The 26628-nt window shown below is 41.9% G+C and overlaps 1 protein-coding gene and 1 long non-coding RNA gene across 2 annotated transcripts; one reads left to right on the top strand and one right to left on the bottom strand.

Annotated features, from left to right (window-relative positions):
• ccm2l (CCM2 like scaffold protein) lies at positions 1-25384 on the top strand. Its single transcript, XM_034171805.1, has 11 exons — positions 1-314; positions 5345-5512; positions 5582-5665; positions 7442-7625; positions 12016-12611; positions 19852-19981; positions 20180-20243; positions 20955-21111; positions 22616-22754; positions 23947-24094; positions 25090-25384. The coding sequence occupies exons 1-11, from the start codon at positions 285-287 to the stop codon at positions 25220-25222; spliced, it is 1833 nt and encodes a 610-aa protein (XP_034027696.1). The 5' UTR covers positions 1-284; the 3' UTR covers positions 25223-25384.
• On the bottom strand, positions 2509-21546 carry LOC117511887. Its single transcript, XR_004561119.1, has 3 exons — positions 21536-21546; positions 13590-13595; positions 2509-2866 (listed from the first exon to the last, which is right to left on the bottom strand). It is a non-coding gene; the product is annotated as an uncharacterized LOC117511887 (long non-coding RNA).
• Positions 25385-26628: the final 1244 nt, after the last annotated feature.

The following is a 26628-nucleotide window of genomic DNA, read 5'->3' on the forward strand; positions in this document are numbered from 1 at the left end:
CGCTGTGGGTTTAGTATGTTATCGGTGCAGAGAGCAGGTCTTATCAGGTTGTGGTGGAGTTTCCTCTTGGACAGGAATTGGACTTCCTGTGATTCTGTGCGTCTGTTCCCAGGAGACGTCTGAAAGAACAATCAGAAAGAGAAGAAGAAAAAGAACGAAAGCTCCAAAACTCCAAAACTGATAGAAAAGAAAGATGGAACGCCATAATAAAGGACAAAGCTTTAAAAAATAAATAGTGAGAGGGTGAGCGGGACACAGCTGGAACAGGACCGGACCGGCCCAGTATGGACTATGAGCCCAAGAAGCCCAGGAAGGTACAGTTCTTGCTGCTTTAACAATTTTCATCTGGTTTAATCACTTTTATCAGTTTATTTTGAGCTGCAGCACTTTGCATAATTTACTTACATCATTTACTATATATATATATATATATATATATATATATATAGTATATATAATTTAATTGAACTGAAGAAGATTTATTTTGAACATAACAAAAGAAAAAATAAAACAACAGACAACGTAAAATTAAAGTTAGTTCAAAAAGGAGTGAGAAGAAGTCGAAATTTATCTAATCCCACCCCTTCTCCCTGTATAATGATTTACATATCAATCCCTGTTTCCTTAAAAATACTATTGACAATCATGATGATAATAATAATAATAATAATAGCAACAACTAATAGTAACAATAATGATACAATACAATATTAGAAAAAAGACAAAGACATAAGGAACCCGACAAAACAAATCACAACAGAAAAGACAGACCCAACTAACATTGAGCATAAATAAATCCATAAACAAATATAGAAATAAATAATCAATAACGGTTTCCCGTGAACACCTAGTAACTCTCACACTTCATCCCTGTATCCCATGAAAACACATTCCTTATATTTTGTTTTAAACTGTTGAATGTTTGGACACTGCTTTAACTCCTCATTCATACCATTCCACAGTCTCACCCCACAGAATGAAATTCAGAATTGTTTCCTGTTTGGGCGGATTTTGTTAATTTTGAAATTGTATTTCCCTTGTAATTGATATCCCCCCTCTCTATCCTTAAGCATTTTTTTTTTTTTTTTTGGTAAAAGGTTATTTTTTGCCTTGTACAAGATCTGTACTGTTTGGAATTTTACTATGTCTCTTAATTTTAATAGTTCTGATTTTAAGAAGAGTGAGTGAGTATGACCTTAATAGCCAGCATTATGAATGAAACGTATTGCCCTTTTTTGAAGAATACTTAGTGATTTCATTGAACTCATATTGTTATTACCCCACAGTTATTCTTACACAGTAATTGAAATATGGTAAGACAATGGAACAGTATAAGATGTGGAGTGATTTATAATCCAGAACATGTTTTGCTTTGTTTAACAGTGAAATGCTTCTTGATACTTTGGTTTGTATATATTTGATGTGTGGTTTCCAACTGATTTTATCATCTATTATTGCCCCAAGGAATTTGTTTTCATCAACCCTTTCAATCTGCACCCCATCTATCTGTATTCATACTTGCTCATTGGTTCTGCAGTTCCCAAATAACAGTTTTGTTTTATTTAAGTTCAATGACAGTTTGTTTCGGTCAAACCATATTTTCAATTTGTTCATTTCTTCAGTGATTTCCTCTACCATTTCTTTTAAATTGTCCCCAGAACAGAAAAAAAATTGTGTCATCAGCAAACAACACCAGTTCGAGTAACTGTGACACCTTACAAATATCATTAATATACAATATAAATAGTTTGGGCCCCAACACTGGCCCCTGTGGTACACCACAAATAATGTCCAAACATTCAGAACTGACATCACCCATCTTAACAAACTGCCGTGTCTGTTGTAAATAGCTTCTAACCCAGTCTGATACAATACCTCTGATGCCATATCTTTCCAGTTTTTAATTAATATTTCATGGTTGATTGTGTCAAAGGCTTTCTTAATGTCAATAAATATTCCAACTGCATATTTCTTATGTTCAATGGCATTTGTGATTTCTTCAATTGCTTGTATTATAACTAATGATGTTGTACTGTTTGATCTAAAACCATATTGGTTATCAGAGAGTAGTTTGTGCTTTTCAATGAATATATCCAATGTATTATTAAAGACTTTTTCCAGTATTTTGGAAATTGTGAAAGTAAAGAAACAGGAATTTTTGTACAGTGGTTTTGTACAGTGGAATGACTTTGGCTATTTTCATCTTGTTTGGGAATGAACCAGTTTGAAATGGTAAATTACACATGTATGTTAAAGGTTTTGAGATACCTTCAATGATCTCTTTTACTGTTGTCATATCAATGTCATTATAATCAGTTGGTGTTTTGTTTTGACTTTTTTTAACAATATCTAATATTTCTTTCTCCTCCATCGCTTTGAGAAACATTGAATTATAATTTAATTCTATCAATGCATCCATGTTTTTCCCAACCGTCCCAGGATCAGAGCTTTTTCCTGCAAGATCAGGTCCCACATTTACAAAAAATTTATTTAGATTGTCAACCACATCATTTTTATTACAAATTACATTACCCTCATCAATAGAATACTCACGATATTGTAACTGTTTAGAAATACTTCTTATAATGCTGTTTAGTATACCCCACATTCCCTTTATATTATGTTTGTTATTATCTAATAATGTCCTATAATAATCTTTTTTGCTAGACCTTATGATATTTGTTAATTTATTTCTATATCGTTTATATTTATTTTCTGCCTCTTTAGCTCTCAGTCTTATGAATTCTCTGTATAGCACATTTTTCTTCTTGCAGGCATTTTGTAAACCTTTTGTGATCCATGGACAATTGCCATACTTCAGTTTTCTTGTGTATTCTTTAAGTGGACAGCATTTGTCATATAATTGCTTAAATACCTTCAGAAATATTTCATATGCATTGTCCACATTCTTTTCTTGGTGTACCACTTTCCAGTTTTCTGCCAATAATTCATTCCTGAATGCGTTTATTGATTCCCCTGACCTCATTCTTTGATATTCTTTTTGATTACCTTTCTCTCTATTGGTGTGGTTGTAATCATAGGTGATGAAGACTGGTAGATGATCAGTGATGCCATTAATTAGAATACCACTTATTTTTTATCATCAAGTTTATTACTGTATATCTTGTCAATCAAGGTGGCACAATTGAGGGTGATTCTGCTTGGTCTGTTGATTTTTGGAAATAGACTCATACTATACATTGCACTGATAAAATCATCTGTTGTACTATGCTTATATGGATTTAATATATCAATGTTGAAATCACCACATATGAAAACTACGTTGTTGCTTTGTTTTGCAAAGCGTTTGTTTTGTGTGTGTGTGTGTGTGTGTGTGTGTGTGTGTGTGTGTGTGTGTGTGTGTGTGTGTGTGTGTGTGTGTGTGTGTGTGTGTATACAGTAGCGTTCAGAATAATAGTAGTGCTATGTGACTAAAAAGATTAATCCAGGTTTTGAGTATATTTCTTATTGTTACATGGGAAACAAGGTACCAGTAGATTCAGTAGATTCTCACAAATCCAACAAGACCAAGCATTCATGATATGCACACTCTTAAGGCTATGAAATTGGGCTATTAGTAAAAAAAAGTAGAAAAGGGGGTGTTCACAATAATAGTAGCATCTGCTGTTGACGCAACAAACTCAAAACTATTATGTTGAAACTGCTTTTTTAGCAATCCTGTGAATCACTAAACTAGTATTTAGTTGTATAACCACAGCATCGCGGTGGAGCCACATGGCGCAAAGCAACGCCATGATGAAGCCTCACAGGACATGTTGGGGCATGTCCAGCTCATGCACAATCACAATCGGATAATCAAACGACTGAAAAGCAACCGGAATCCATCTGAAAGCCATCTCAATGCCATCCTGTGAGACCGCGTAATGAACGGCTCCGTGGCGCGTCCCTCCGCTTTTCTTTCCATGAAAAAAACTCCTGTAACAGTGGAATGTGCCAAAAAAGTGCTGATGTCCACGCCTTCTGCCTTTTTGTGAAAGTCAGACGAGGTCCCAGATCAACAAAGCCTTCACGTTGGAAATGATCTGGTTGTTTCAGCGGGGTCTGAGCATGTCGATCGGCGCTGGGAGCGTGCCACGCTCTCAGCAGTTGTGGCCCGTCCTTAAAGCGGCAGTAACACTCCTTAATCTGTATAATCCCCATAAAATTGTCCCTGAAAGCCATATTAACGAGCCTCTAATGAGGTCTGTTAGAGCCTTCCAAAAGCTCTGATTATCTGTCAGCAAATTTACCACTGAGCTACAGAGCTGTTCTTTGAAAGCTGCAGGAATCTGCCTCATATCTGGAAGGACATGGAAGTACAAAAAAATACAAAAAAAAATTAAATCCCACACCATATAAAAAACTGCATTTATCAAGTGAGCAGAGGTCATTCCTCTGGTGATGACCCATGGCCATTGACATACAGTCATGAAATGACATGAATGCGAAGCAGTGTGCTCTGATCATGTCCACATCTACTAGTCAGGTGCGTGATGTGACAGTCAGATCGCCCGCTGCGTGTTCTGATCTGACAGTCCATTTCAACCTGGGGGGCTGTCAGAGTCCACTCCGTGCGTGCACTCCCTTGCTGCAACTTGTCACCACTGTGGTGATATATGTTTTTATTTATGTCCATGTAAATATGGCAATCAGACACACGCGCCTCACAGTGGACAGTTGTCTGTCCATAACTGTCCAAACACAGTAGGTGTTGTCTTGCTGGAATGTCCATAGATTCTCACAGCTGCTTCTGTCGGAATCCACACCTCCTGTGAGTGGAGTGCATACACCCACATGTCAGTGCGTGCGTGCATGTCACCTGGAATTTGGCCGAAACCTGCCGTGAGATGGTGCGATGGGTTCACACAGCGCACACTCTGTCTGTCAGCCGGTGGTGTGTGCAAATAGTTGTAGCAACAGGTGTACAAGGTGTTAGAGGCAGGGACGATTCCACACATTTTGCATAAAATTCCTGCTTCGTGCGCATGTCGACCAAACTTTGCACTATGTGTGAAAGGGCCCTAAGATATCTTGAAAAGAAACAAGTCAGACCCGGCAGTGTGCACTGACACCACACGTCATCACGGAACCACCGAGAGTCTCTACGTCCCAAAATAATCATCTGCCTGCTGCAGCCGGGTGAACTGTGGGCGTGTCCCTGGCCTACTTGATTTCCACTGCATACTGGATCATGTCCAGAGAAACACAACACACCACCGCACCAGGACCACCAGACAAATGGGGTGAAACTAAAACCTCACTGGTGGAGGTGCCCTGAATTAGATTAATTCTCTCTCTCTCTCTCTCTCTGTCTCTCTCTCTCTCTCTCTCTTTCTCACTCCAGGCCTTTGTGTCACCGATTAAACGTCTGGTGTGGTCAAAATCCAGTCGCAAGCCAGTGGATCGAGGCAGTATTTACCGACGCCCACTACACACTGTGCCCCTCTACCCCCCGGACTACCTCATTCACCCCGAGCGTCTCATCTTCGACTACGTGGAGAAGGAGGTCAAGGTAGAATAGAATAGAATAGAATAGAATAGAGATTTTAAACTGATCTTGACCTCTGACCTCTCACCTTAGTTCCTTGGACACCTGACGTGGGTGTCAGTTTCACTGAACCCCTCGAGCCGAGATGAGCTGCTTCAACTCCTGGACACAGCCAGGGTTAGTAATTAATAACAAATATTCAATAATCCCAGGGATAGTAATCAGTAGTCTATTACTAACTAATCATAGACATAATAGTCAATAGTCTGTTATTAACTAATCACAAAGATAGTAACCAATAGTCTATTAGTAATTAATCCCAGGGATAATAATCAATAGTTTATTACTAACTAATCATAGACATAATAGTCAATAGTCTGTTATTAACTAATCACAGAGATAGTAACTAATAGTCTATTAGTAATTAATCCCAGGGATAATAATCAATAGTTTATTACTAACTAATCACAGACATAATAGTCAATAGTCTGTTATTAACTAATCACAGAGATAGTAACCAATAGTCTATTAGTAATTAATCATAGACATAATATAGTCAATAGTCTGTTATTAACTAATCACAGAGATAGTAACTAATAGTCTATTAGTAATTAATCCCAGGGATAATAATCAATAGTTTATTACTAACTAATCACAGACATAACAGTCAAAAGTCTGTTATTAACTAATCACAGAGATAGTAACCAATAGTCTATTAGTAATTAATCATAGACATAATGTAGTCAATAGTCTGTTATTAACTAATCACAGAGATAGTAACCAGTAGTCTATTAGTAATTAATCCCAGGGAAAATAATCAATAGTCTATTACTAACTAATTACAGGCTTATTAATCAATAGTTTATCAACTAATCACAGGGTTAGTAATAAATAGTTTGTTACTAACTTATCACAGAGTTTGTAAGAAGGTTCCGGGTTCAAATCCCACCCCTGCCACATTTCTCCATGTAATGTGGAGTTGCGTCAGGAAGGGCATCTGGCATAAAACTTGTGCCAATTCAACATGCAGATCCACCTTGGATTTTCTGTGGCGACCCCGAGTGCAAACAAGGGAGCAGCCGAAGAGACTTACTTACATTAACTAATCACAGGTGATCAATTTATTATTAACTAATCGCATCAGGATTAATAATCAATAATCTATTATTAAATAATCACAGAGTTAGTAATCAAAAACATATTTAGAACTAACAGTGTAGGAGTTCATGGTCATCAACAAATTTGTAAACAATCACAGGATTAGTAATCAGTACTGTTATTAACTAATCACAGGGTTAGTAATCAATAGCATATTTGTAACTAATCAGTGTTATGATTAGTATTATCCCTTATCAAGGTATATTGGGTCTAATCGAAGCTGGTTTATAAAACATTATTTCTGCTGCTGTGTCTTCGGGTTTAATAATCAATAACCTAAAAGTTCAGTTTACTAATAATTAGAATCCCATAGTTAATCTCTAATCCAAAACCAATCTGTAAATGCTTATAATCAGCTCCTGGTGTTGGGATAGAATCACTGTTGAGATTTGTAATCAGTATATTTATAACTGATGGCTGTTATTGGGCCAGTAATCAATCAGTGTTGGGGATTTAATCAGTGCAGTGTAATTAATACACTGTTGACATTTGTAAATTATACTGACATTTGTAAATTATAAACTGTTTCTCAGGTTATAATTTAATACTTAATAACCAGTATCAGGTTTGCTATCAATACTATCTCGGGTTTTTGTAATAAAAATGTGTGCAGTATACAATCAATTCTCAGAAGAAAGAGCAATAACCTTTTTATAACTAATGATGTTTGCAGTAGTTAATAACTCATTTAAAAATCTGTTTTCATTTGAACAGGGCCGAGAACAGCAATTAATATATCAATAATCAGTAAACATCAACAATAATCAATAATCAGGTGCATGTGTTGGCCAGCAGCAGTTGAAGGTGTTGCCGTTGAAGACCAGCGTGGATCAGGACTGTATTCTCAGTCTGTCTGCTCGCTGTCTGCTGCTTACCTGGAGGGACAATGAGAAACTGCTGATGAGGATCCCCACGCACGAGATCGCTGCTGCCTCATACCTGAGAGATGACGCACTGCACCTGCTCATCCTGAAGACAGGTAATAACGCACCTGAACAGTGAGTGACAAACAAGACACACCTGAGCAATGAAATACATCTGAGGCACACCTGAGCACAGTGAGATGCACCTAAGACACACCTGAGCAGAGACAGACCTGAGACACATTTGAGTAGTGAGACACACATCAGACACACCTGAGACACATCTGAGTAGTGAGACACACATCAGACACACCTGAGACACATCTGAGTAGTGAGACACACATGAGAAACACCTGAGACACACCTGAGTAGTGAGACACATCTGAGACACATCTGAGTACTGAAACACACCTGAGACACACCTGAGTAGTGAGATATATCTGAGTAGTGAGACACACCTGAGACACACCTGAGGCACACCTGAGCAGTGAGGCGCACCTGAGACACACCTGAGACACACTTGAGTAGTGAGACACACATGAGACACACCTGAGACACACATGAGTAGTGAGACACACCTGGGCAGTGAGACACACCTGAGTAGTGAGACACACCTGAGACACATCTGAGCAGTGAGACACACCTGAGACACACGAGTAGTGAGATACACCTGAACACACACCTAAGACACACCTGAGACACATCTGAGCAGTGAGACACACCTGAGAAACATCTGAGTAGTGAGACACACATGAGTAGTGAGACACACCTGAGACACACATGAGACACATCTGAGTAGTGAGACACACCTGAGACACACCTGAGTAGTGAGATACACCTGAAACACACCTAAGACACACCTGAGACACATCTGAGTAGTGAGATACACCTGAAACACACCTAAGACACACCTGAGACACACCTAAGTAGTGAGATACACCTGAAACACACCTAAGACACACCTGAGACACACCTGAGTAGTGAGATACACCTGAAACACACCTAAGACACACCTGAGACACATCTGAGTAGTGAGATACACCTGAAACACACCTAAGACACACCTGAGACACATCTGAGTAGTGAGATACACCTGAAACACACCTAAGACACACCTGAGACACACCTAAGTAGTGAGATACACCTGAAACACACCTATGACACACCTGAGACACACCTGAGTAGTGAGATACACCTGAAACACACCTAAGACACACCTGAGACACATCTGAGTAGTGAGATACACCTGAAACACACCTAAGACACACCTGAGACACATCTGAGTAGTGAGACACACCTGAGACACACCTGAGGCACACCTGAGCAGTGAGGTGCACCTGAGACACACCTGAGACACACTTGACTAGTGAGACACACATGAGACACACCTGAGACACACATGAGTAGTGAGACACACCTGGGCAGTGAGACACACCTGAGTAGTGAGACACACCTGAGACACATCTGAGCAGTGAGACACACCTGAGACACACGAGTAGTGAGATACACCTGAACACACACCTAAGACACACCTGAGACACATCTGAGCAGTGAGACACACCTGAGAAACACCTGAGACACATCTGAGTAGTGAGACACACATGAGTAGTGAGACACACCTGAGACACACATGAGACACATCTGAGTAGTGAGACACACCTGAGACACACCTGAGTAGTGAGATACACCTGAAACACACCTAAGACACACCTGAGACACATCTGAGTAGTGAGATACACCTGAAACACACCTAAGACACACCTGAGACACACCTAAGTAGTGAGATACACCTGAAACACACCTAAGACACACCTGAGACACACCTGAGTAGTGAGATACACCTGAAACACACCTAAGACACACCTGAGACACATCTGAGTAGTGAGATACACCTGAAACACACCTAAGACACACCTGAGACACATCTGAGTAGTGAGATACACCTGAGACACACCTGAGTAGAGACACACTTGAGACACATCTGAGTAGGGGAGACACACCTGAGACACACCTGAGAAGTGAGATACACCTGAGATACATCTGAGTAGTGAGATACACCTGAGGCACACCTGAGATACACCTGAGGCACACCTGAGCATGAGCAGCCCAGTCTCATGTTTTTTTTTTTTTTTTCATGCTCCCGTGACGAAATGAGACACATTTTTGTGACGGGGTGTTTTTTAACTCACTATTCCCGACCCTACTCCTACCCCGACCCTAACCTTAACCATAACCTAATCTTACTCTTTCCCCCCACCCTAACCATAACCATAACCACCCAGACGCTTCACTTTTAATTTCATGCAGCCATCACGGAATGAATTACAATGAATTTGTGCTACCGTGACGAAAATGAGGCACTTCTTGTCAAAATATCATGAACCAATTGATTACTGCATATTTCGTGCTGCTGGATCACGACTTGTCGTGAGACCAGGTTGGCATGAGACATACCTGAGACACACTTGAGGCACACCTGAGCAGTGAGACACACCTGGGGTACACCTGAGACACACGTGAGGCACACCTGAGCAGTGAGACACACCTGAGATACACCTGAGACACACTTGAGGCACACCTGAGCAGTGAGGCACAAATGAGATACACCTGAGACACACGTGAGGCACACCTGAGCACCGAGACACACCTGGGGTACACCCGAGACACATGTGAGGCACACCTGAGCAGTGAGACACACCTGAGGTACACCTGAGACACACGTGAGGCACACCTGAGCAGTGAGACACACCTGAGGTACACCTGAGACACACGTGAGGCACACCTGAGCAGTGAGACACACCTGAGATACACCTGAGACACACTTGAGGCACACCTGAGCAGTGAGACACACCTGAGATACACCTGAGACACACTTGAGGCACACCTGAGCAGTGAGACACACCTGAGATACACCTGAGACACACGTGAGGCACACCTGAGCACTGAGACACACCTGGGGTACACCTGAGACACACATGAGGCACACCTGAGCACTGAGACACACCTGAGATACACCTGAGACACACTTGAGGCACACCTGAGCAGTGAGACACACCTGAGATACACCTGAGACACAAGTGGGGCACACCTGAGCAGTGAGACACACCTGAGGTACACCTGAGACACACATGAGGCACACCTGAGCAGTGAGACACACCTGAGATACACCTGAGACACACTTGAGGCACACCTGAGCAGTGAGACACACCTGAGATACACCTGAGACACAAAGTAGAGAAGCTTGAATCTTCGACTGGACTGGGTTGCTTGACGCAAGGATGTTTCGCTTCAAATCGCAGAAGCTTCCTCAGCTAAAATTCTTGCTCTGGTGGTCTGACTTCTGTCTTGACTCTTGTCGAGAAGAATCGCGTCAAGCAACCCAGTCCAGTCGAAGATTCAAGCTTCTCTACTATGGAAACCACCTGGACAACTGAGAGCCTACACAGAAACCTGAGACACAAGTGAGGCATACCTGAGCACTGAAACACACCTGGGGTACACCTGAGACACACGTGAGGCACACCTGAGCAGTGAGACACACCTGAGATACACCTGAGACACACTTGAGGCACACCTCCCTTACCAAAAAAATAGTACTGATAAAACAAGTGAGGCATACCTGAGCACTGAAACACACCTGGGGTACACCTGAGACACACTTGAGGCACACCTGAGCAGTGAGACACACCTGAGATACACCTGAGACACACGTGAAGCACACCTGAGCAGTGAGACACACCTGAGATACACCTGAGACACACGTGAAGCACACCTGAGCAGTGAGACACACCTGAGATACACCTGAGACACACGTGAAGCACACCTGAGCAGTGAGACACACCTGAGGTACACCTGAGACACACGTGGGGCACACCTGAGCAGTGAGACACACCTGAGACACACGTGGGGCACACCTGAGCAGTGAGACACACCTGAGGTACACCTGAGACACACGTGAGGCACACCTGAGCAGTGAGACACACCTGAGATACACCTGAGACATACGTGAGGCACACCTGAGCAGTGAGACACACCTGAGATACACTTGAGACACACGTGGGGCACACCTGAGCAGTGAGACACACCTGAGACACACGTGGGGCAGACCTGAGCAGTGAGACACACCTGAGGTACACCTGAGACACACGTGGGGCACACCTGAGCAGTGAGACACACCTGAGACACACGTGGGGCACACCTGAGCAGTGAGACACAGCTGAGGTACACCTGAGACACATGTGGGGCACACCTGAGCAGTGAGACACACCTGAGACACATGTGAGGCACACCTGAGCAGTAAGACACACCTGAGGTACACCTGAGACACACGTGAGGCACACCTGAGAAGTGAGACACACCTGAGATACACCTGAGACACACGTGGGGCACACTTGAGCAGTGAGACACACCTGAGGTACACCTGAGACACACGTGAGGCACACCTGAGCACTGAGACACACCTGAGCACTGAGACAGACCTGCTTTTCAAACCCTAAATTCCCACAGGGCTGAACGTGGACACTGTTGTTGCCAGTGACGACAGTCTGGAGAGGAAAAAGCAGACAGGCATCGATGGACGACATCAAACCATGAGCGGCAATGCTGACCCAAGGCCTGCAGGGGGCACAATGGAGCGAAGACACACTATCTGTGGCGTTGACTGGAGGCCATCTTTGTCCAGAAGCAACCATGACAAAAACCAGAATGTGGAGAGAGGAGGAGAGAAAGGAGGAGGGAGTTTAGAGAGGAAGAGGGTGGGAGGGAGCTGGGAGAACAGGCAACAAACCCGGAAAGCTGGAGGAAGCTTGGAAACCCGAGGCGGAAGACCCATGAGTGGAAGTTGGGGGGTGGGAGTCGGAGGAGGTGGAGGGAGCTGGGAAAGGAGGTATGGTGCAGGAGGAGGAGGAGGAGGGAGCTGGGAGAGGAGAGGAGGAGGTGGAGGAAGTGGTGGGGGGAGCTGGGAGCGCCGGCAGGCCTGCACAGGAAGCTGGGAGCGGGGGAAAAGCTACGGAAGCTGGGAAAGGAGAAACCACAACCCGCTGGAGCCAACGCCGTGTCCGGATGCTTACTGTAACCTGGTGATCCTGGCTGTGGAGAACAGGGTACCTGCACTCCTCCAAACAGCGCCCCGTAGGAATTCAGCCCAGTGACACATGAACACAAACTCAAAGAACATGTTAATTTAATTCATAATTCAGTTAGCAATTTCCGCCGCCATTATAAACATTAACTCCTATAACCACGTGGAATGTGGATCAATCACCATTATGACACTTTGTAAAGGCTGCAGTTAGCATTAGTAGAAGAGTTCAAGCTAAACTATATATTAAAATATAATGCAATCAGCCATATGGGCATTCTCTTCTTTATAATCTGTGAGGCAACAGTGCTGACCACTGTACAGTGCATGAATATTCTTTCCTGTTTCCGATTTTGTTTTGTGTTTCTTCACCTTTGTAAAACTTTGCAAAACCTTGTAACTGTTAGAATGGAATAAGCAGAGGGTCATCCCTTAGAGTCTGGTCTGCTTGAGGTTTCTTCCTCAAATCATCAGATGGAGTTTTTCATTACCACTGTCACAATCATATTCTACTTGATAGGGTGGAAAATCATTTTGGGATTACTGGGAGTGCCCTTGCATGTCTGACGTCATACTTGACCAGTCGTTCTCATTGTGTTTTGTACAGTAACACTACCTCTAACCTTAGTGACATGAAATTTGGGGTTCCACAGGGGTCCGTCTTAGGCCCGCTGCTTTTCTCCCTTTATATAGCACCCCTTGGGCACATATTATGGCGTTTTGGGATTACCTTTCACTGCTATGCTGATGATACTCAATTATACGTGCCGATAACTGCTGGTAATCTCATTCACATAAAATCCTTAGAAGATTGCCTTGCATCAGTGAGAAGTTGGATGTCTAGAAACTTCCTACTTTTAAAATCTGATAAGACTGAAATGATGGTTGTTGGTCCAGTGAGACATCTGTATCAATTTGACCAGTTAATGCACAGCCTAGGCTTGTGTGTCATACATCACACTGACAAAGTGAGGAACCTTGGGGTAATTTTTGATCCTACATTGTCCTTTGACCTCCACATTACAAAAATTATGAGGACTGCTTTCTTCCACCTGCGAAATATAGTGATTTGTCCCATCCTGTCTATGGCTGATGCTGAGACTCTGATCCATGTGTTTATCTCTTCTAGATTGGACGACTGCAATGTTCGATTTTCTGGTTTACCGCAGTCCAGCATTAGGGCTCTCCAATTGGTTCAAAATGCTGCAGCCAGAGTTTTGACATGAAGCAGAAAGTTCAACCACATTACACCCATTTTGGCATCCCTTCACTGGCTTCCTGTCCCAGTGAGAACAGATTTTAAGGTTCTGCTACTAGTCTATGAAATTGTTCACGGACTGGCACCTCCCTACTTAGCTGACCTAATTAAACCTTACGTACCGGCCGGGGCTTTACGTTCTCAGGGTGCAGGGCTACTTCCTGTCCCTAGGGTGAATAAGAAGTCTGCAGCTTGTAGAGCTTTCTCTTATCGTGCCCCTGTTCTGTGGAATGATCTCCCTGCATCAATAAAACAGTCAGATTCTGTGGAGACTTTCAAGTCCAGACTTAAGACGCAGTTATTTTCCCTTTCGTATGGCTAGCATACTGGTATAGTTTTGTTTTACACTTTTTCCTCTTTTAATACATTTTATTAGTAAACAGAGCATGCCGCGGCCTCAACTTTACCTAAATTCTGGGTCTTTTAGTGAAGCTTAGGGCTAGTGGCCGGCGATCACCTTAGTATTTCTTCTGTTTTTCTTGTTGATTTATGCTGGCAAATTATACAGTGTTTCTTGTCTTTCTCATGCCTGATTCTGTTTTTTTTTCTCTCTGTTTAAGGTGCAGCTCCATCCAGAGATGGGAGTTGTATTTGTGCTGGAGACCCTCCTGTCCTGTGCACCAACAGCATTTCCTGTATATTCATTTTGTGAATTTTTCTGTGAATCACTCTATAATTTATGTCTGTCGCATGGCCCAAGCAGAGAGTCACCCCTTTGAGTCTAGTCTGCTTAAGGTTTCTTCCTCAGAGGGAGTTTTTCCTTACCACTGTTGCTCTGGGGGTTAGTAAGGTTAGACCTTACTTGTGTGAAGCACCTTCAGGCAACTCTGTTGTGATTTGGCGCTATATAAATTAAAGTAAATTGAAAATTAAAAATTGAAATTCACCTGTGTGCTGCTGTAGGAATTGATAACGTTAGCTCTTACTTGTGAGAAGCGCCTTGAGGCACCTGATTTGGTGCTACATAAATTAAATTGAATTGAAAGTGTGTATATATATATATATATTTGTTATTTAATTATTCAGATCCTATTGTCTTATGTACACTTTGTACATATTCAGTAAAACCAGTGGTGGGCACAGTTCCGATAAACCGATAACCATTGAAGATAATGTTTCATTATCGGATTATCTTTTCAGATAACTTTGAAAACCATTATCGGACTAATCATCTTCTGATAAATTTATGACCATTAATGCGGTAAACAAAGTTGAACAGCTATAAACTCTTGTAAAATTTAAAATCAGTTGAACACCTACCTGTTAAACATTTTGTAGTAGATGTGTAGCCCTATCCTCTGCAAAAAGAGAAGAGCTGTTTCTAGAAGAAGCCACTCTATCCTCTGCAGGCAAAGGGAAACTGGTCACCAAAAAAATAAAAACTCATTTCTTTTAACCCATACGGATATCATTGCAATATCACCCAAGTCATCCAGAGGCATACATTTTTAACTTATGGTTCAAATTTTAACCAAACTAAACTAATTTTGGACAAGTTATTTAAATTAATGTCACGTCTGAAGTTTTATAAAGTGAAAATATCAGCTATATGTTTTAGTTTTAAAGTAATGCGCTAATTTTTAAGGTTTTAGTGTAGACATGCTGTGTCCAGGTGCATTATGGGTATAGGATAATCTCAGTACATTCACGACATGAAAAATGCATTTGAGACACTCTGATCAGACTCCACAGATAATAGCATTAAACTCTAGTGCCTAAAACTCTTGTGAATATATTCTCTGGGTTTATAGATGTTATTGTGTTTGCATTTATTAAATTCCACACATCTTAAATGTAGCAGAGTAGCAGCAGACACAGATTATCTGGGATTTTGTTTTGGCAAGTCTCTACTGCCATCTACTGGCTAGTAGTGTTCATGGCAGTATTCAAACTGAAGCTGGGCTGATATTTTCAATCAGTGTACTCGATTCCAGCTCAAACTTTACCACAGAACTGTACCCCCGCACAGTGTAAAAGTTCAGAGCGCACGAATTATGTTCTCACACACATTGTATGTTCAAAAACCACACCTCAAACTCATTTTTCCAGAAGCAAAACGTAAACAGAAGCTTTTTTTCAAACTTAATTTGCAAAAACTCTTGATGGGAGACATCAAAGTTTAAAAACAAAACAAAACAAACAAACAAAAAAAACATTACAAGACAGGTCTGCGGTGTTTGTACAGGCACAGTGCGAGAGGTGGTCATGAGATGTTAAACGCAGCTCGTTATTCCATGTATCCTAAACGATGCAGGACGCATGATTAACCTGAAAACTCGGTGAGATCCAAAAAATTCTCGCACAAATGAAAAATCTGATGAAAAAGGGCCAAAACTCGCACAGTGTAAACCCAGCTTAAGTATAGAACGTCTGGCACCAGTAGATCATGGCAGTGTTTTATTTATTTTTGACACCGGTTATATCAGACGGTTATCTAATTACAACTTGGCTTTTTTTTTTTTTTTTGAAAATGCCTCTTTTTACAAATAAAAAAATGAAATATTTTACAAAAGCACATTTATCTGTAAACACCAACACATGACACATGCCACATTAACATGTTGGTTTACATACTGAATGACTCAACCAATCAGTGTTTAGTGGAGGCACATTTTACCCAGAATCCTTTGCGATCTGTCTGTGTTTGTTACAGAACTTCAGAATTAGTGCATTATTCAACATTAAAAGATATATGTTATATTTTAACTTTTAATGACAGAATTGACACTAATGGAGTTATTCTATCAGTATTCATTTTATTTATACACCAAACCATAACTCAGCATTGCTTTATTTTCCAAGACCTCGGCCTGACAGAAGCATTGTGATCGAGTAGAATTGAGTTTCATGGCTCCTTTCAGCTTGCTTCTGTGCTGGAAGCCATGTAGTAAACAGGAGCTTCCAGCAGGGGGCAGGATGTTCAAAGACTGAAGTGCTGGTTTATTGTTTGGGTCTGTTGTTGCTTTTGATGCTATCAGAAGAAATCGTGTTGTTAAAACTCAAAATCAGCTTGTTAGTAGTTGCAAGTGTAACAGAGACAATAATGGAATTTATCGGTTATCTGTAACTTCTGATACATTTTTGGGTGGTTTATTGTTTTATCCTTATCAACGATAACTTTTCAGTTATCTGATTATCTGTTATCAAAGTCAATTTTTAAGTTATCTGTGCCCACCACTGAGTAAAACCCCTCTATCAATCAATCAATCATTTATAAACAATGTTTACTTTTATGTGCTTGAGTTAGCGGAAGTTAGCATATATGCTGACGTCTGCGAAATGTCTTATAAATCACTCCAGAGTTGTTGTCAGGTTACAAATCAGTGTTTTCGGTATAAGACGTTAAGACGTGTTTATTTCTCGCTAGCTTTTACATAATATATTGTATCATATGAGAAATAAGTTATATTTACACACAAACAAAGGTTTTGGAGCACCAGAGAGAGACCAGCCGGTGCTACTCTACTCTGATTGGCTGTCATCCCCACCCCACCCGCCTGCATGATTCATATTATAAATATAACACAATGCTAAAATACCCTCAGCCGTAGGAGCAGTGTCTTCTTTATGATTTTTGGTTGTTTAATTGGTATCTCAGTGTCAAGTATATAAATATAAGAGGCTAAGAGGTTATATTTACACACAAATAAAACGTTTGCAGCTAGCCTGTGATGTCACCACGCTAATGTCCTCTTCAGAGGTGTTATTAGATTCCAAAAACAGCATTTTCAGTTTTAAAAGTGTTTCTTGCTAACATTTATAGAATGTGTGAGAAACATGTTATATAAACATAAATGGAGCAGTTTTGGAGAAAGCAGCCACTTATGTCATGGTGGCGCTTTGCTCTGATTGGTTGTCACCCCGCCAGTCAAAAAAAAAAAATGTTTACTGTGAATTTGAAGTCTGGCAGTAATAGGACTGGACTTAAGCTGAACACAGACAGACGAACAGACGGACAGACACAAAGCCTTCGCAATACCCGATGGCCATATTTTGATGGCCTCCGGTCAAAATGTATATAATCACATTGTGACTTTTCAAGTTTCACCTCCTTCAAATAAAACAACATGTGCAGTAATGCGCGTTAACAATTCAGCATATAAGCATAAAAGGGCTGGAAATTCGAACACAATTTCTGGATGTTTTGTGCAGCATCAGAATTCCAACATGGTCCAGGTCCACCCATTCTGACACTGTGTGGAACGTCTGTGTGTAACAGAAAATCCAACAGAGATAACGCAGCTGTGACTTCCTGTTTTCCTGTATAATCAATAAGCTCACTCACTCTTGTGTGAAATTGTTTATATCGCCCCCTAAAGGACAATGGAGCCATTGTTGCTTCAAAATATATTTTGTCTTGATGCCCAAAAACCAGCTAGTAATTCACTATGGTGCTAGCATGTACTCAGGCCATGTGATGATGATGACAACGACGACGATGATGATGATGATGATAATGATGATGATGATGACGACAATGATAATGATGACGACGATCATGGTGATGATGATGATGATAATGATGATGATGACAACGATAATGATAACGACGATGATGATGACGACGACAGTGATGACAACAATGATAATGACGACAATGACGATGATGATAATGACAATGATGATGACGATGACGACAATGATGATGATGACAGTGATGATGAGGATAATGATGATGATGACGATGATGATGATTATGACAATGATTACGATGATGATCATAATGATGATGACAATGATGATAATGACAACAATGATGATGATGACGATGATAATGACTACGATGATGACTACGATGATGATGATGACGACGACGATGATGATGATGATGATGATGATAATGATAATTATGACAATGATGATGACGATGATAATGATGCCGATGACGATGATGACTACGATGATGATGATGATGACGATGATGATAATGACAATGATGATGATAACAATGATAATGATGACAATGACGATGATGATGACTACGATGATGACTACGATGATAATGATGATGACGATGATGACAACGATGATGATGATAATGATAATTATGACAATGATGATGACGATGATAATGATGCTGATGACGATGATGACTACGATGATGATGATGATGACGATGATGATAATGACAATGATGATGATAACAATGATAATGATGACAATGACGATGATGATGACTACGATGATGACTACGATGATAATGATGATGACGATGATGACAACGATGATGATGATAATGGCAATGATGATGATGATGTTGATAATCAATCAATCAATCAATCAATCAATTTTTTTATATAGCGCCAAATCACAACAAACAGTTGCCCCAAGGCGCTTTATATTGTAAGGCAAGGCCATACAATAATTATGTAAAACCCCAACGGTCAAAACGACCCCCTGTGAGCAAGCACTTGGCTACAGTGGGAAGGAAAAACTCCCTTTTAACAGGAAGAAACCTCCAGCAGAACCAGGCTCAGGGAGGGGCAGTCTTCTGCTGGGACTGGTTGGGGCTGAGGGAGAGAACCAGGAAAAAGACATGCTGTGGAGGGGAGCAGAGATCGATCACTAATGATTAAATGCAGAGTGGTGCATACAGAGCAAAAAGAGAAAGAAACAGTGCATCATGGGAACCCCCCAGCAGTCTACGTCTATAGCAGCATAACTAAGGGATGGTTCAGGGTCACCCCGGTCACCCATAACCACCCCGGACCCCCCCGTCCGGGGTGGTTATGGTTAGGGTGGGGGGAAAGAGTAAGATTAGGTTATGGTTAAGGTTAGGGTCGGGTAGGAGTAGGGTTAGGAATAGTGAGTTTAAAAAAAAAACAGTCACAAAAATTTGACTCATATTGTCACAGGAGCACGAAAAAAAAACGTGAGACTGGGCTGCGATGATAATGACGGTTGATGATGATGATGATGATGACAATAATTATGATAATGATGGCGATGCAGATGATGATGATGATGATGATGATACCTACAATAACGATGTCTTTGCGTGCAGGACGCTGCAGAGGAGTACTGCTCTCTGATCTGTCAGATGTTCCAGATGATTTACGGCCATCACACCATTGAGTGTGTGGACAGGGCGGGGTTTCACCACACCATGCCAGACCGCTATTGGCTGCAGAGGAGTGAGTGACACAGTGTTTCTGTATGACATCATCAGAGCATAAAAATTCATTTTTGTTCATGAATAATAGCAATAAAATACACATCACAGTTGATTAAAGGGAAAACATTCAGAGAAGTATTAGTTCTGCTGTGTGCTGTAATGCACAGTAGAGGCAGCAGGGGGCGCTAGCTGTAATGGGTGTGCTCCATCTCTGCAGGTGACAGCTGTCTCACTGACACGTCCTACAGTTACGATCCCGAGTTCAGCTGCTGCAGCTCATAGTGAGTCGAGTTCTGGTCACATGATCAATTTATTCTGCACATTTCCTGTGGGCGTGTCCTCGTGAATGGACCCAGTTCCTTTGGTGGTACACTGAGTTACGCTGTCCTGGGTTGTCTGATTTGGGCACAGGCCAATCCAGTGCACGAGGACTCTGAGCGAGGTCTTGGGGAACAAAAAGACAGGTGTTTTATCTCTTCAGAAAGACTTGGTGCTCAACACCGCAACCTGAGAGCTGCTTGGGGAACCAGCAGAGGCGCGGCGAGCTGCTAATCAGCCCGTTATGGTCCAAAACAGTGCCACACCTGGCCAGAACTTCTTCAGTAAAACCATGTTCTCCGCTTCATTTTCATTGCTTTCAACTGAGACAACAGGAGCTTTTCTATGCTAAAACAAATTAGCAATAAACAGTACATCATCAGGCCTGTGGGGGGCGCTACAGAACCAGATCAGTCAGTGAATGTGGGAACATGGGGCTAAAATCAGGATCTTGAAAGGCAAATGTGTTTTTCTGGTGGCGTTATGGCGGCCTGCTGAGATTTAGTTTTTTTGGGGGGGGTTACAGCCCCATCAAAGCCCACCCTAGTACCGCCTATGTCCTCAAAAAAAAAACTTTATGATCCACTTTAGTTCTGTGTGCATTACAGACAGACATGCCAGCACGCCGTCTGTAGTGTTCATGCCGTGTTTTTAATGTGCTCTGTGTGTTATAGCGACGGGTCCCAGGACGCCTTCGAACTTTACTACAGCGAGACGTACAGCGAGAGCTCATCTGTGTCTCTGCAGGAGTCCCATCGCAGCCCGACGTCAGCCGGTGATGGAGGTGACAGTAACCCCACCCTGCTGTTGATGCAGGACTACATGATCGCTGTGAGTGTTGGTGTCACCATCCAGAACAGAAGTGTCACCGACTCTGCTGTTTGAATCAGACAGAACCTGCAGGAGTCTAATGACGCATCTCAGAGGCGCTCTGGACGTCAACGCGTTTGACAACAGCAATATGTGTAACAGAGAAACAAGGCATCAAATTGGTGACCTTGTGGGATACAGGCAAAATGGTCTCACACTGGAATGAGATATGATGGAGTGCACAGGGACTTGTTGAACGTGTGCACTTCAGGACCTGTGGAAATGGGCTGCGTTTGTCTGGGTGCAGTAGTCCACACCAAATCATCACAAACCCAAGATGTTTGGGATATAAACTCACTTCATGGTCGTCTCACCAACCTTGACGTAATTTTTATTTGTCACAATCAGGTCGGTGTGTAACAGTCGGCCATCATCACACTATCACATGACACCAAATCACCACAGACTGAAGATAATGACCAACTTTTTGGGGTCAAAGTAGAGACAAATGTCAAATGTCAGTGAGGACACCTGTCAGTTTGCAGTCCTGCAGGCGCTACTGCTCGTCCTGTTGCAGAAACCATCACATAATTCAGATTTGCTATCTGAGACTTAAAAGAAATTTGGAATTTTCTTTCCAACTGCTACAAATAGATGTTATTACAGGTGTGTTTGTTTGGCTGTGAAATGTCACTGTGGTGATGATGCAGCCAAACAGTGGAGTCAACATGAACACCTTTACATGCTGATGTGTTTGCATGTGTGTGCTCCTCTAACATGTGTACGTGCTGCTCTAATGTGTGTGTGTGTGTGTGTGTGTGTGTGTGTGTGTGTGTGTGTGTGTGTGTGTGTGTGTGTGTGTGTGTGTGTGTGTGTGTGTGTGTGTGCTCCTATAATGTGTGCACATGCTGCTCTAACATCTGTGTGTGCTCCTGTAATGTGTGTATGTGTGTGTGTGCTCCTCTAATGTGTGTGTGTGTGTGTGTGCTCCTCTAACATGTGTGTGTGTGCGTGTGTGTGTGCTCCTCTAACGTGTGTGCATGCTCCTCTAATGTGTGTGTGTGTGTGTGTGCTCCTCTAACCTGTGTGTGTTTGTGCTCCTCAAATGTCTGGGGGCTCCTCTAACGTGTGTGCATGCTTCTGTAACATGTGTGTGTGTGTGTGTGTGTGTGCGCTCCTCTAACATGTGTGTGTGTGCGTGTGTGTGTGCTCCTCTAACGCGTGTGCATGCTCCTCTAATGCGTGTGTGTGTGTGTGCTCCTCTAATGTGTGTGTCTGTGTGCTCCTCTAATGTCTGTCTGTGTGTGTGTGTGTGTGTGTGCTCCTCTAATGTGTGTGTCTGTGTGCTCCTCTAATGTCTGTCTGTGTGTGTGTGTGTGTGTGTGCTCCTCTAATGTGTGTGTCTGTGTGCTCCTCTAATGTGTGTGTGTGTGTGTGCTCCTCTAATGTGTGCACACTCCGCTGACGTGTGCACACACCTCTAATGTGTGTCCATGTTTCTCTAACGTGTACATGTGTGCTGTAGCTCCGTAACAAGCTGACCCCACTGGAGCTGCAACGGTTTGCAGTGCTGCTGAGAGAGTACCGACTGGGTTCAAACATCCAACACTTCTGCAGCGAGCTGCTGCAACTGTACGGTGACAACCGCAAGTTCCTGCTGCTGGGTGAGAGACACAGACACAAAGAGGAGAGAGAGAAAGAGACAGAAAGAGAGAGAGAGAGAGAGAGAGAGAGAGAGAGAGAGAGAGAGAGAGAGAGAGAGAGAGAGAGAGAGAAAGAGACAGAAAGAGAGAGAGAGAGAGAGAGAGAGAGAGAGAGAGAGAGAGAGAGAGAGAGAGAGAGAGAGAAGGGGACCATGAAATGCCTGTGTGGATAACCACAGCCTCTCATCCACACTCATGTGGTCATATTGGAGATGACTCACAAGTTCTGACCCACTTCCACTCTGGAAACCATAACTTCCTGTTAGTGAGACAGAGTTCACACATGACATATTCCTCCACCACGACCTCATGTGTAAGGAGCAGAGCACTCAGAGAGCACAGTTCTGCCAAAGCCAGTCGTCTCTCTGGTTCAAAACCTGAGGTCCGAGACCCCCTAAAGAGGATGCCAAAGATCATGTTGAAATCTGAGGTTGTTTCTGCTCTGAGTATGTCAAAATTAAAATTGTTCACATCTAAATAGCAAAACTAATTAAAATGGTAATTGTCTTTGGAAGAATCAAATAACAATAATAACTACTGTTATATCATTAAAAAAGAGAGATTCTGAATTAATCACTTTAATATTTAAGTGCATCCATATATGTGCACGGCAAGGGGGTGCCGGGGGTGGGTTAGTGACCCCGGAAAACTGCATCTTGATTCTGATCTGCAGGAAACTTGACTGGTTTTGATGTGAAATTTATGTCTGAGAGGTTTCTTACAAATTAGCACATTATGTTTTAAGAAACTGATCAAAAGATTTTAAATGCAAAAGAATGATACAGAATCCACAGTCAAATTTCACTTACCACCAGTTTTTAATGAGTTCTTCTTTCTCATTAGATTCAGAATTCTGCCACATTTGGAGATCATGAATCCTTTGAGGAAATTGGTTAAAATTATTAAGAAAGAGCCCCAAAATAAATTAAATTAACCCAACTAAATGAATTAAAATAATGACATCCAGAGACTAATCGACAGCAGGTTCAATCAGCTGTTCTTCATGTCGATGGTTCTTTGGTTTTTTTTGGCTGCAATAGTGTTTGAGAGCAGAGAATTCACTTGTTCACCAAATTAAACAACAAGACAAACTGTTGACACAAATTACTTGACGAAAAAAAAACATCTTAAATGTGTCTGTTTTTAATGTCAGGAATGCGCCAGTTCATCCCAGACCAGGATGTCGGTGTTTTTGAGACTTTCCTGGAGAGCATTGGGATCAGAGAAGGAGGAATTCTAACCGACAGCTTTGGACGCATCAAACGCAGCATGAGCAACGTGTTGGCCACAGCCGTGAGGGGGTACGTAGACCAGGAGGACATCATCCTGATCGGACAAAATGATTTTCATTACAAGCCGTAATTCTGGTGCAGCTTTATGCAGATGACACTGTGCTGTTACAGAACAAGAACAGAGGAAAGACGGAGGAAGCTAAAAGAGTGAATAACAGTATTTGAGATTTAATGAAGCTCAGGAGTGATACATTAGCTTGCAGGGAAACATCTTTCAAGGTGATTCAAGGCACTAAACCTTTTTCAGGTGTTTCTTCATTTTTTTGGTTGCTTTTGGGGTAAAAATAAATTGGGTGAAATTTCAAGAGATTTTAAAAATATTAACCACTGCCACCCGGCCCCCGTTTTTTGTGACGTGCAAGTGACATTTTGACTTATGGACTGGATACATGAGCTCATTAGTGCCAGATTTTGTTCCATCTGCCTCAGGTGGCACTTTTGAGGCATTTCAGCATCATCATGGACATCCTCATCAAGGACCCTCAGAGTGGGAGGACGACCCGTCATTCCAGTCCTCACAGCAGGTCCGAGATAACGTTGCTACTGTCAGTGATTTTGCTGAGTGAAGAGTTGAACTTATCCAAGATTACAGTCAGATCTTAACCAAGGATGAACAGCAGCACCACCTGCTGCAAGTTATTGAGTGGCATCAGTGTCATGTCTCGGAGGCGACGTAATACTTTTTTTATCTCTCCCGTGGAGTCAGTTAAAGAAGAAAGGATTGTTGTTTCAGTTTGTATTTCAATTGTGATCAGGTACATTATTGCTGCTGGTTTGCACTAATATGCTCAACTATTGCAGTTTCCACCCTGTGTGCTACAATGATTAGAATAGTTGTATCAAAATAAAATTGAGCACAAAACGTTTTCTCATCAAGATGAACAACTCTGTCAGGAAGCACCTTAAGAAAGTCATATTTTTATTTTTGGCATACAGGACCACCCTGACATACTGTACATATAGTCTGAGGTGACCATCAGAGAACCACCTCTTTTCCTCTGCAGGTACGGCAGCTGCTCTTTGGCCTCAGGATCTCAGGAATTCAACCGTCGCATCACCGACATCACCCATGACATCCAGGCACTCGGATTCCAGGACGAGCATGGAGACATCGAGGAGGAAGACTACTATCTTTGAGCACGCATCAATCCTGCAATGATAGACAGAAAAATTCTAAATCCTAATTTAAGAACTTAAAAATGGTTTTAAAGTTACTCTGTTGATAACCTCAGCTGATGATTTGTACCATCTGTCCCTGTGAGACCAAAATCCACTGCAAAACTGAAAAAAATGAAGATTAAAAAATATTTAAATATGTATGTGTGTGTTATTGTGAGATTTAAAATAATTATTGGCAGCTGCAGTATTCTGTGTTTTATACTCCACAACATACAGAATCAATGAAAATGGCAATGGCTTTGTCATGAACATAACTTTTTGTCAGTTGTCACAGCACCAATCAGATGCCACCATTTCTTCTGTGGTAACAGTCACAGTGTTTGTTGCCACGGCACCAGTGGGTGACTCTGCTACCCGCTTTGTTATCACTCTGCCTAATTTGCTGTGGTCTTTCTCCTGACACGGTACTGGTAAAAAAAAGGAAAAGGAAAGAATCCAAGACTGTTGGAGAAACTGAAGCTTTTTGAACCTCTGAATCAACATGAAGCAATTGTGTTGAAATGGTTCAGTGTTTCAAAGCATTTGATACAGTTAAATATGGCAACATCTGCAAGCCAATATTAAACATAGCATTTGCATGGAACTATAAAGGGCAAGATGGCGTAAAACGGTATAGGTGCCTTGACACTTGCATGAATTTGATTGGTGAACCGGTACGCAGTCTGCCGTGTCAGAGAGTTAAGTCATAAACTCATTGAAAACCATTGTAAACTGTGAACGGCATCGTGCAAGGGCGCAAAGAAAATTTTGAAAAGTTCAAAATCTCTGACATACATAATAATAATACACATAATAATTATGTGAACTTATCCATTGCACAAGCAATTAAAAACACTGAGTGTCGATGCGAGTCACTGCATCAGCACACTGCATCAAAAAGCAGCTCATCTGAACGATTGTGAGATTTTAAATCTATCATAAACATACAACCCCAAATTCCAATGAAGTTGGGACATTGTGTGAACATAGTCCTCTGACATGAACAGACAGGTGTGTAATCCCACTGTAAAAGATGCAGTACTCTGACACAAACAGACAGGTGTGTAATCCCACTGTAAAAGACGCAGTTCTGTGACAGGAAGAGACAGGTGTGTAATCACACTGTAAATGACATAGTCCTCTGACAGGACCAGACAGGTATGTAATCCCACTGTAAATGGCACAGGACTGTGGCAGGACCAGACAGGTATGTAATCCCACTGCAAACGATACAGTCCTGTATCAGACAGGTGTGTAATCCCACTGTAAACAACACAGTACTGTGACAGGACCAGACAGGTGTGTAATCCCACTGTAAATGACACAGTACTGTGACAGGACCAGACAGGTGTGTAATCCCACTGTAAATGACACAGTACTGTGAC

Source organism: Thalassophryne amazonica, chromosome 6 (assembly GCF_902500255.1).
Source record: "Thalassophryne amazonica chromosome 6, fThaAma1.1, whole genome shotgun sequence".
NCBI lineage: Eukaryota > Metazoa > Chordata > Actinopteri > Batrachoidiformes > Batrachoididae > Thalassophryne > Thalassophryne amazonica.

What these genes read in the sequence shown, in the direction of transcription:
- ccm2l (XM_034171805.1), top strand. Translation starts at nt 285, where the DNA reads ATGGACTATGAGCCCAAGAAGCCCAGGAAG. An exon ending in TCCTGGCTGTGGAGAACAGG is followed by an intron (nt 12,612 to 19,851) that starts GTACCTGCACTC and finishes CTTTGCGTGCAG; the next exon opens with GACGCTGCAGAGGAGTACTG. An exon ending in CCGCTATTGGCTGCAGAGGA is followed by an intron (nt 19,982 to 20,179) that starts GTGAGTGACACA and finishes CCATCTCTGCAG; the next exon opens with GTGACAGCTGTCTCACTGAC.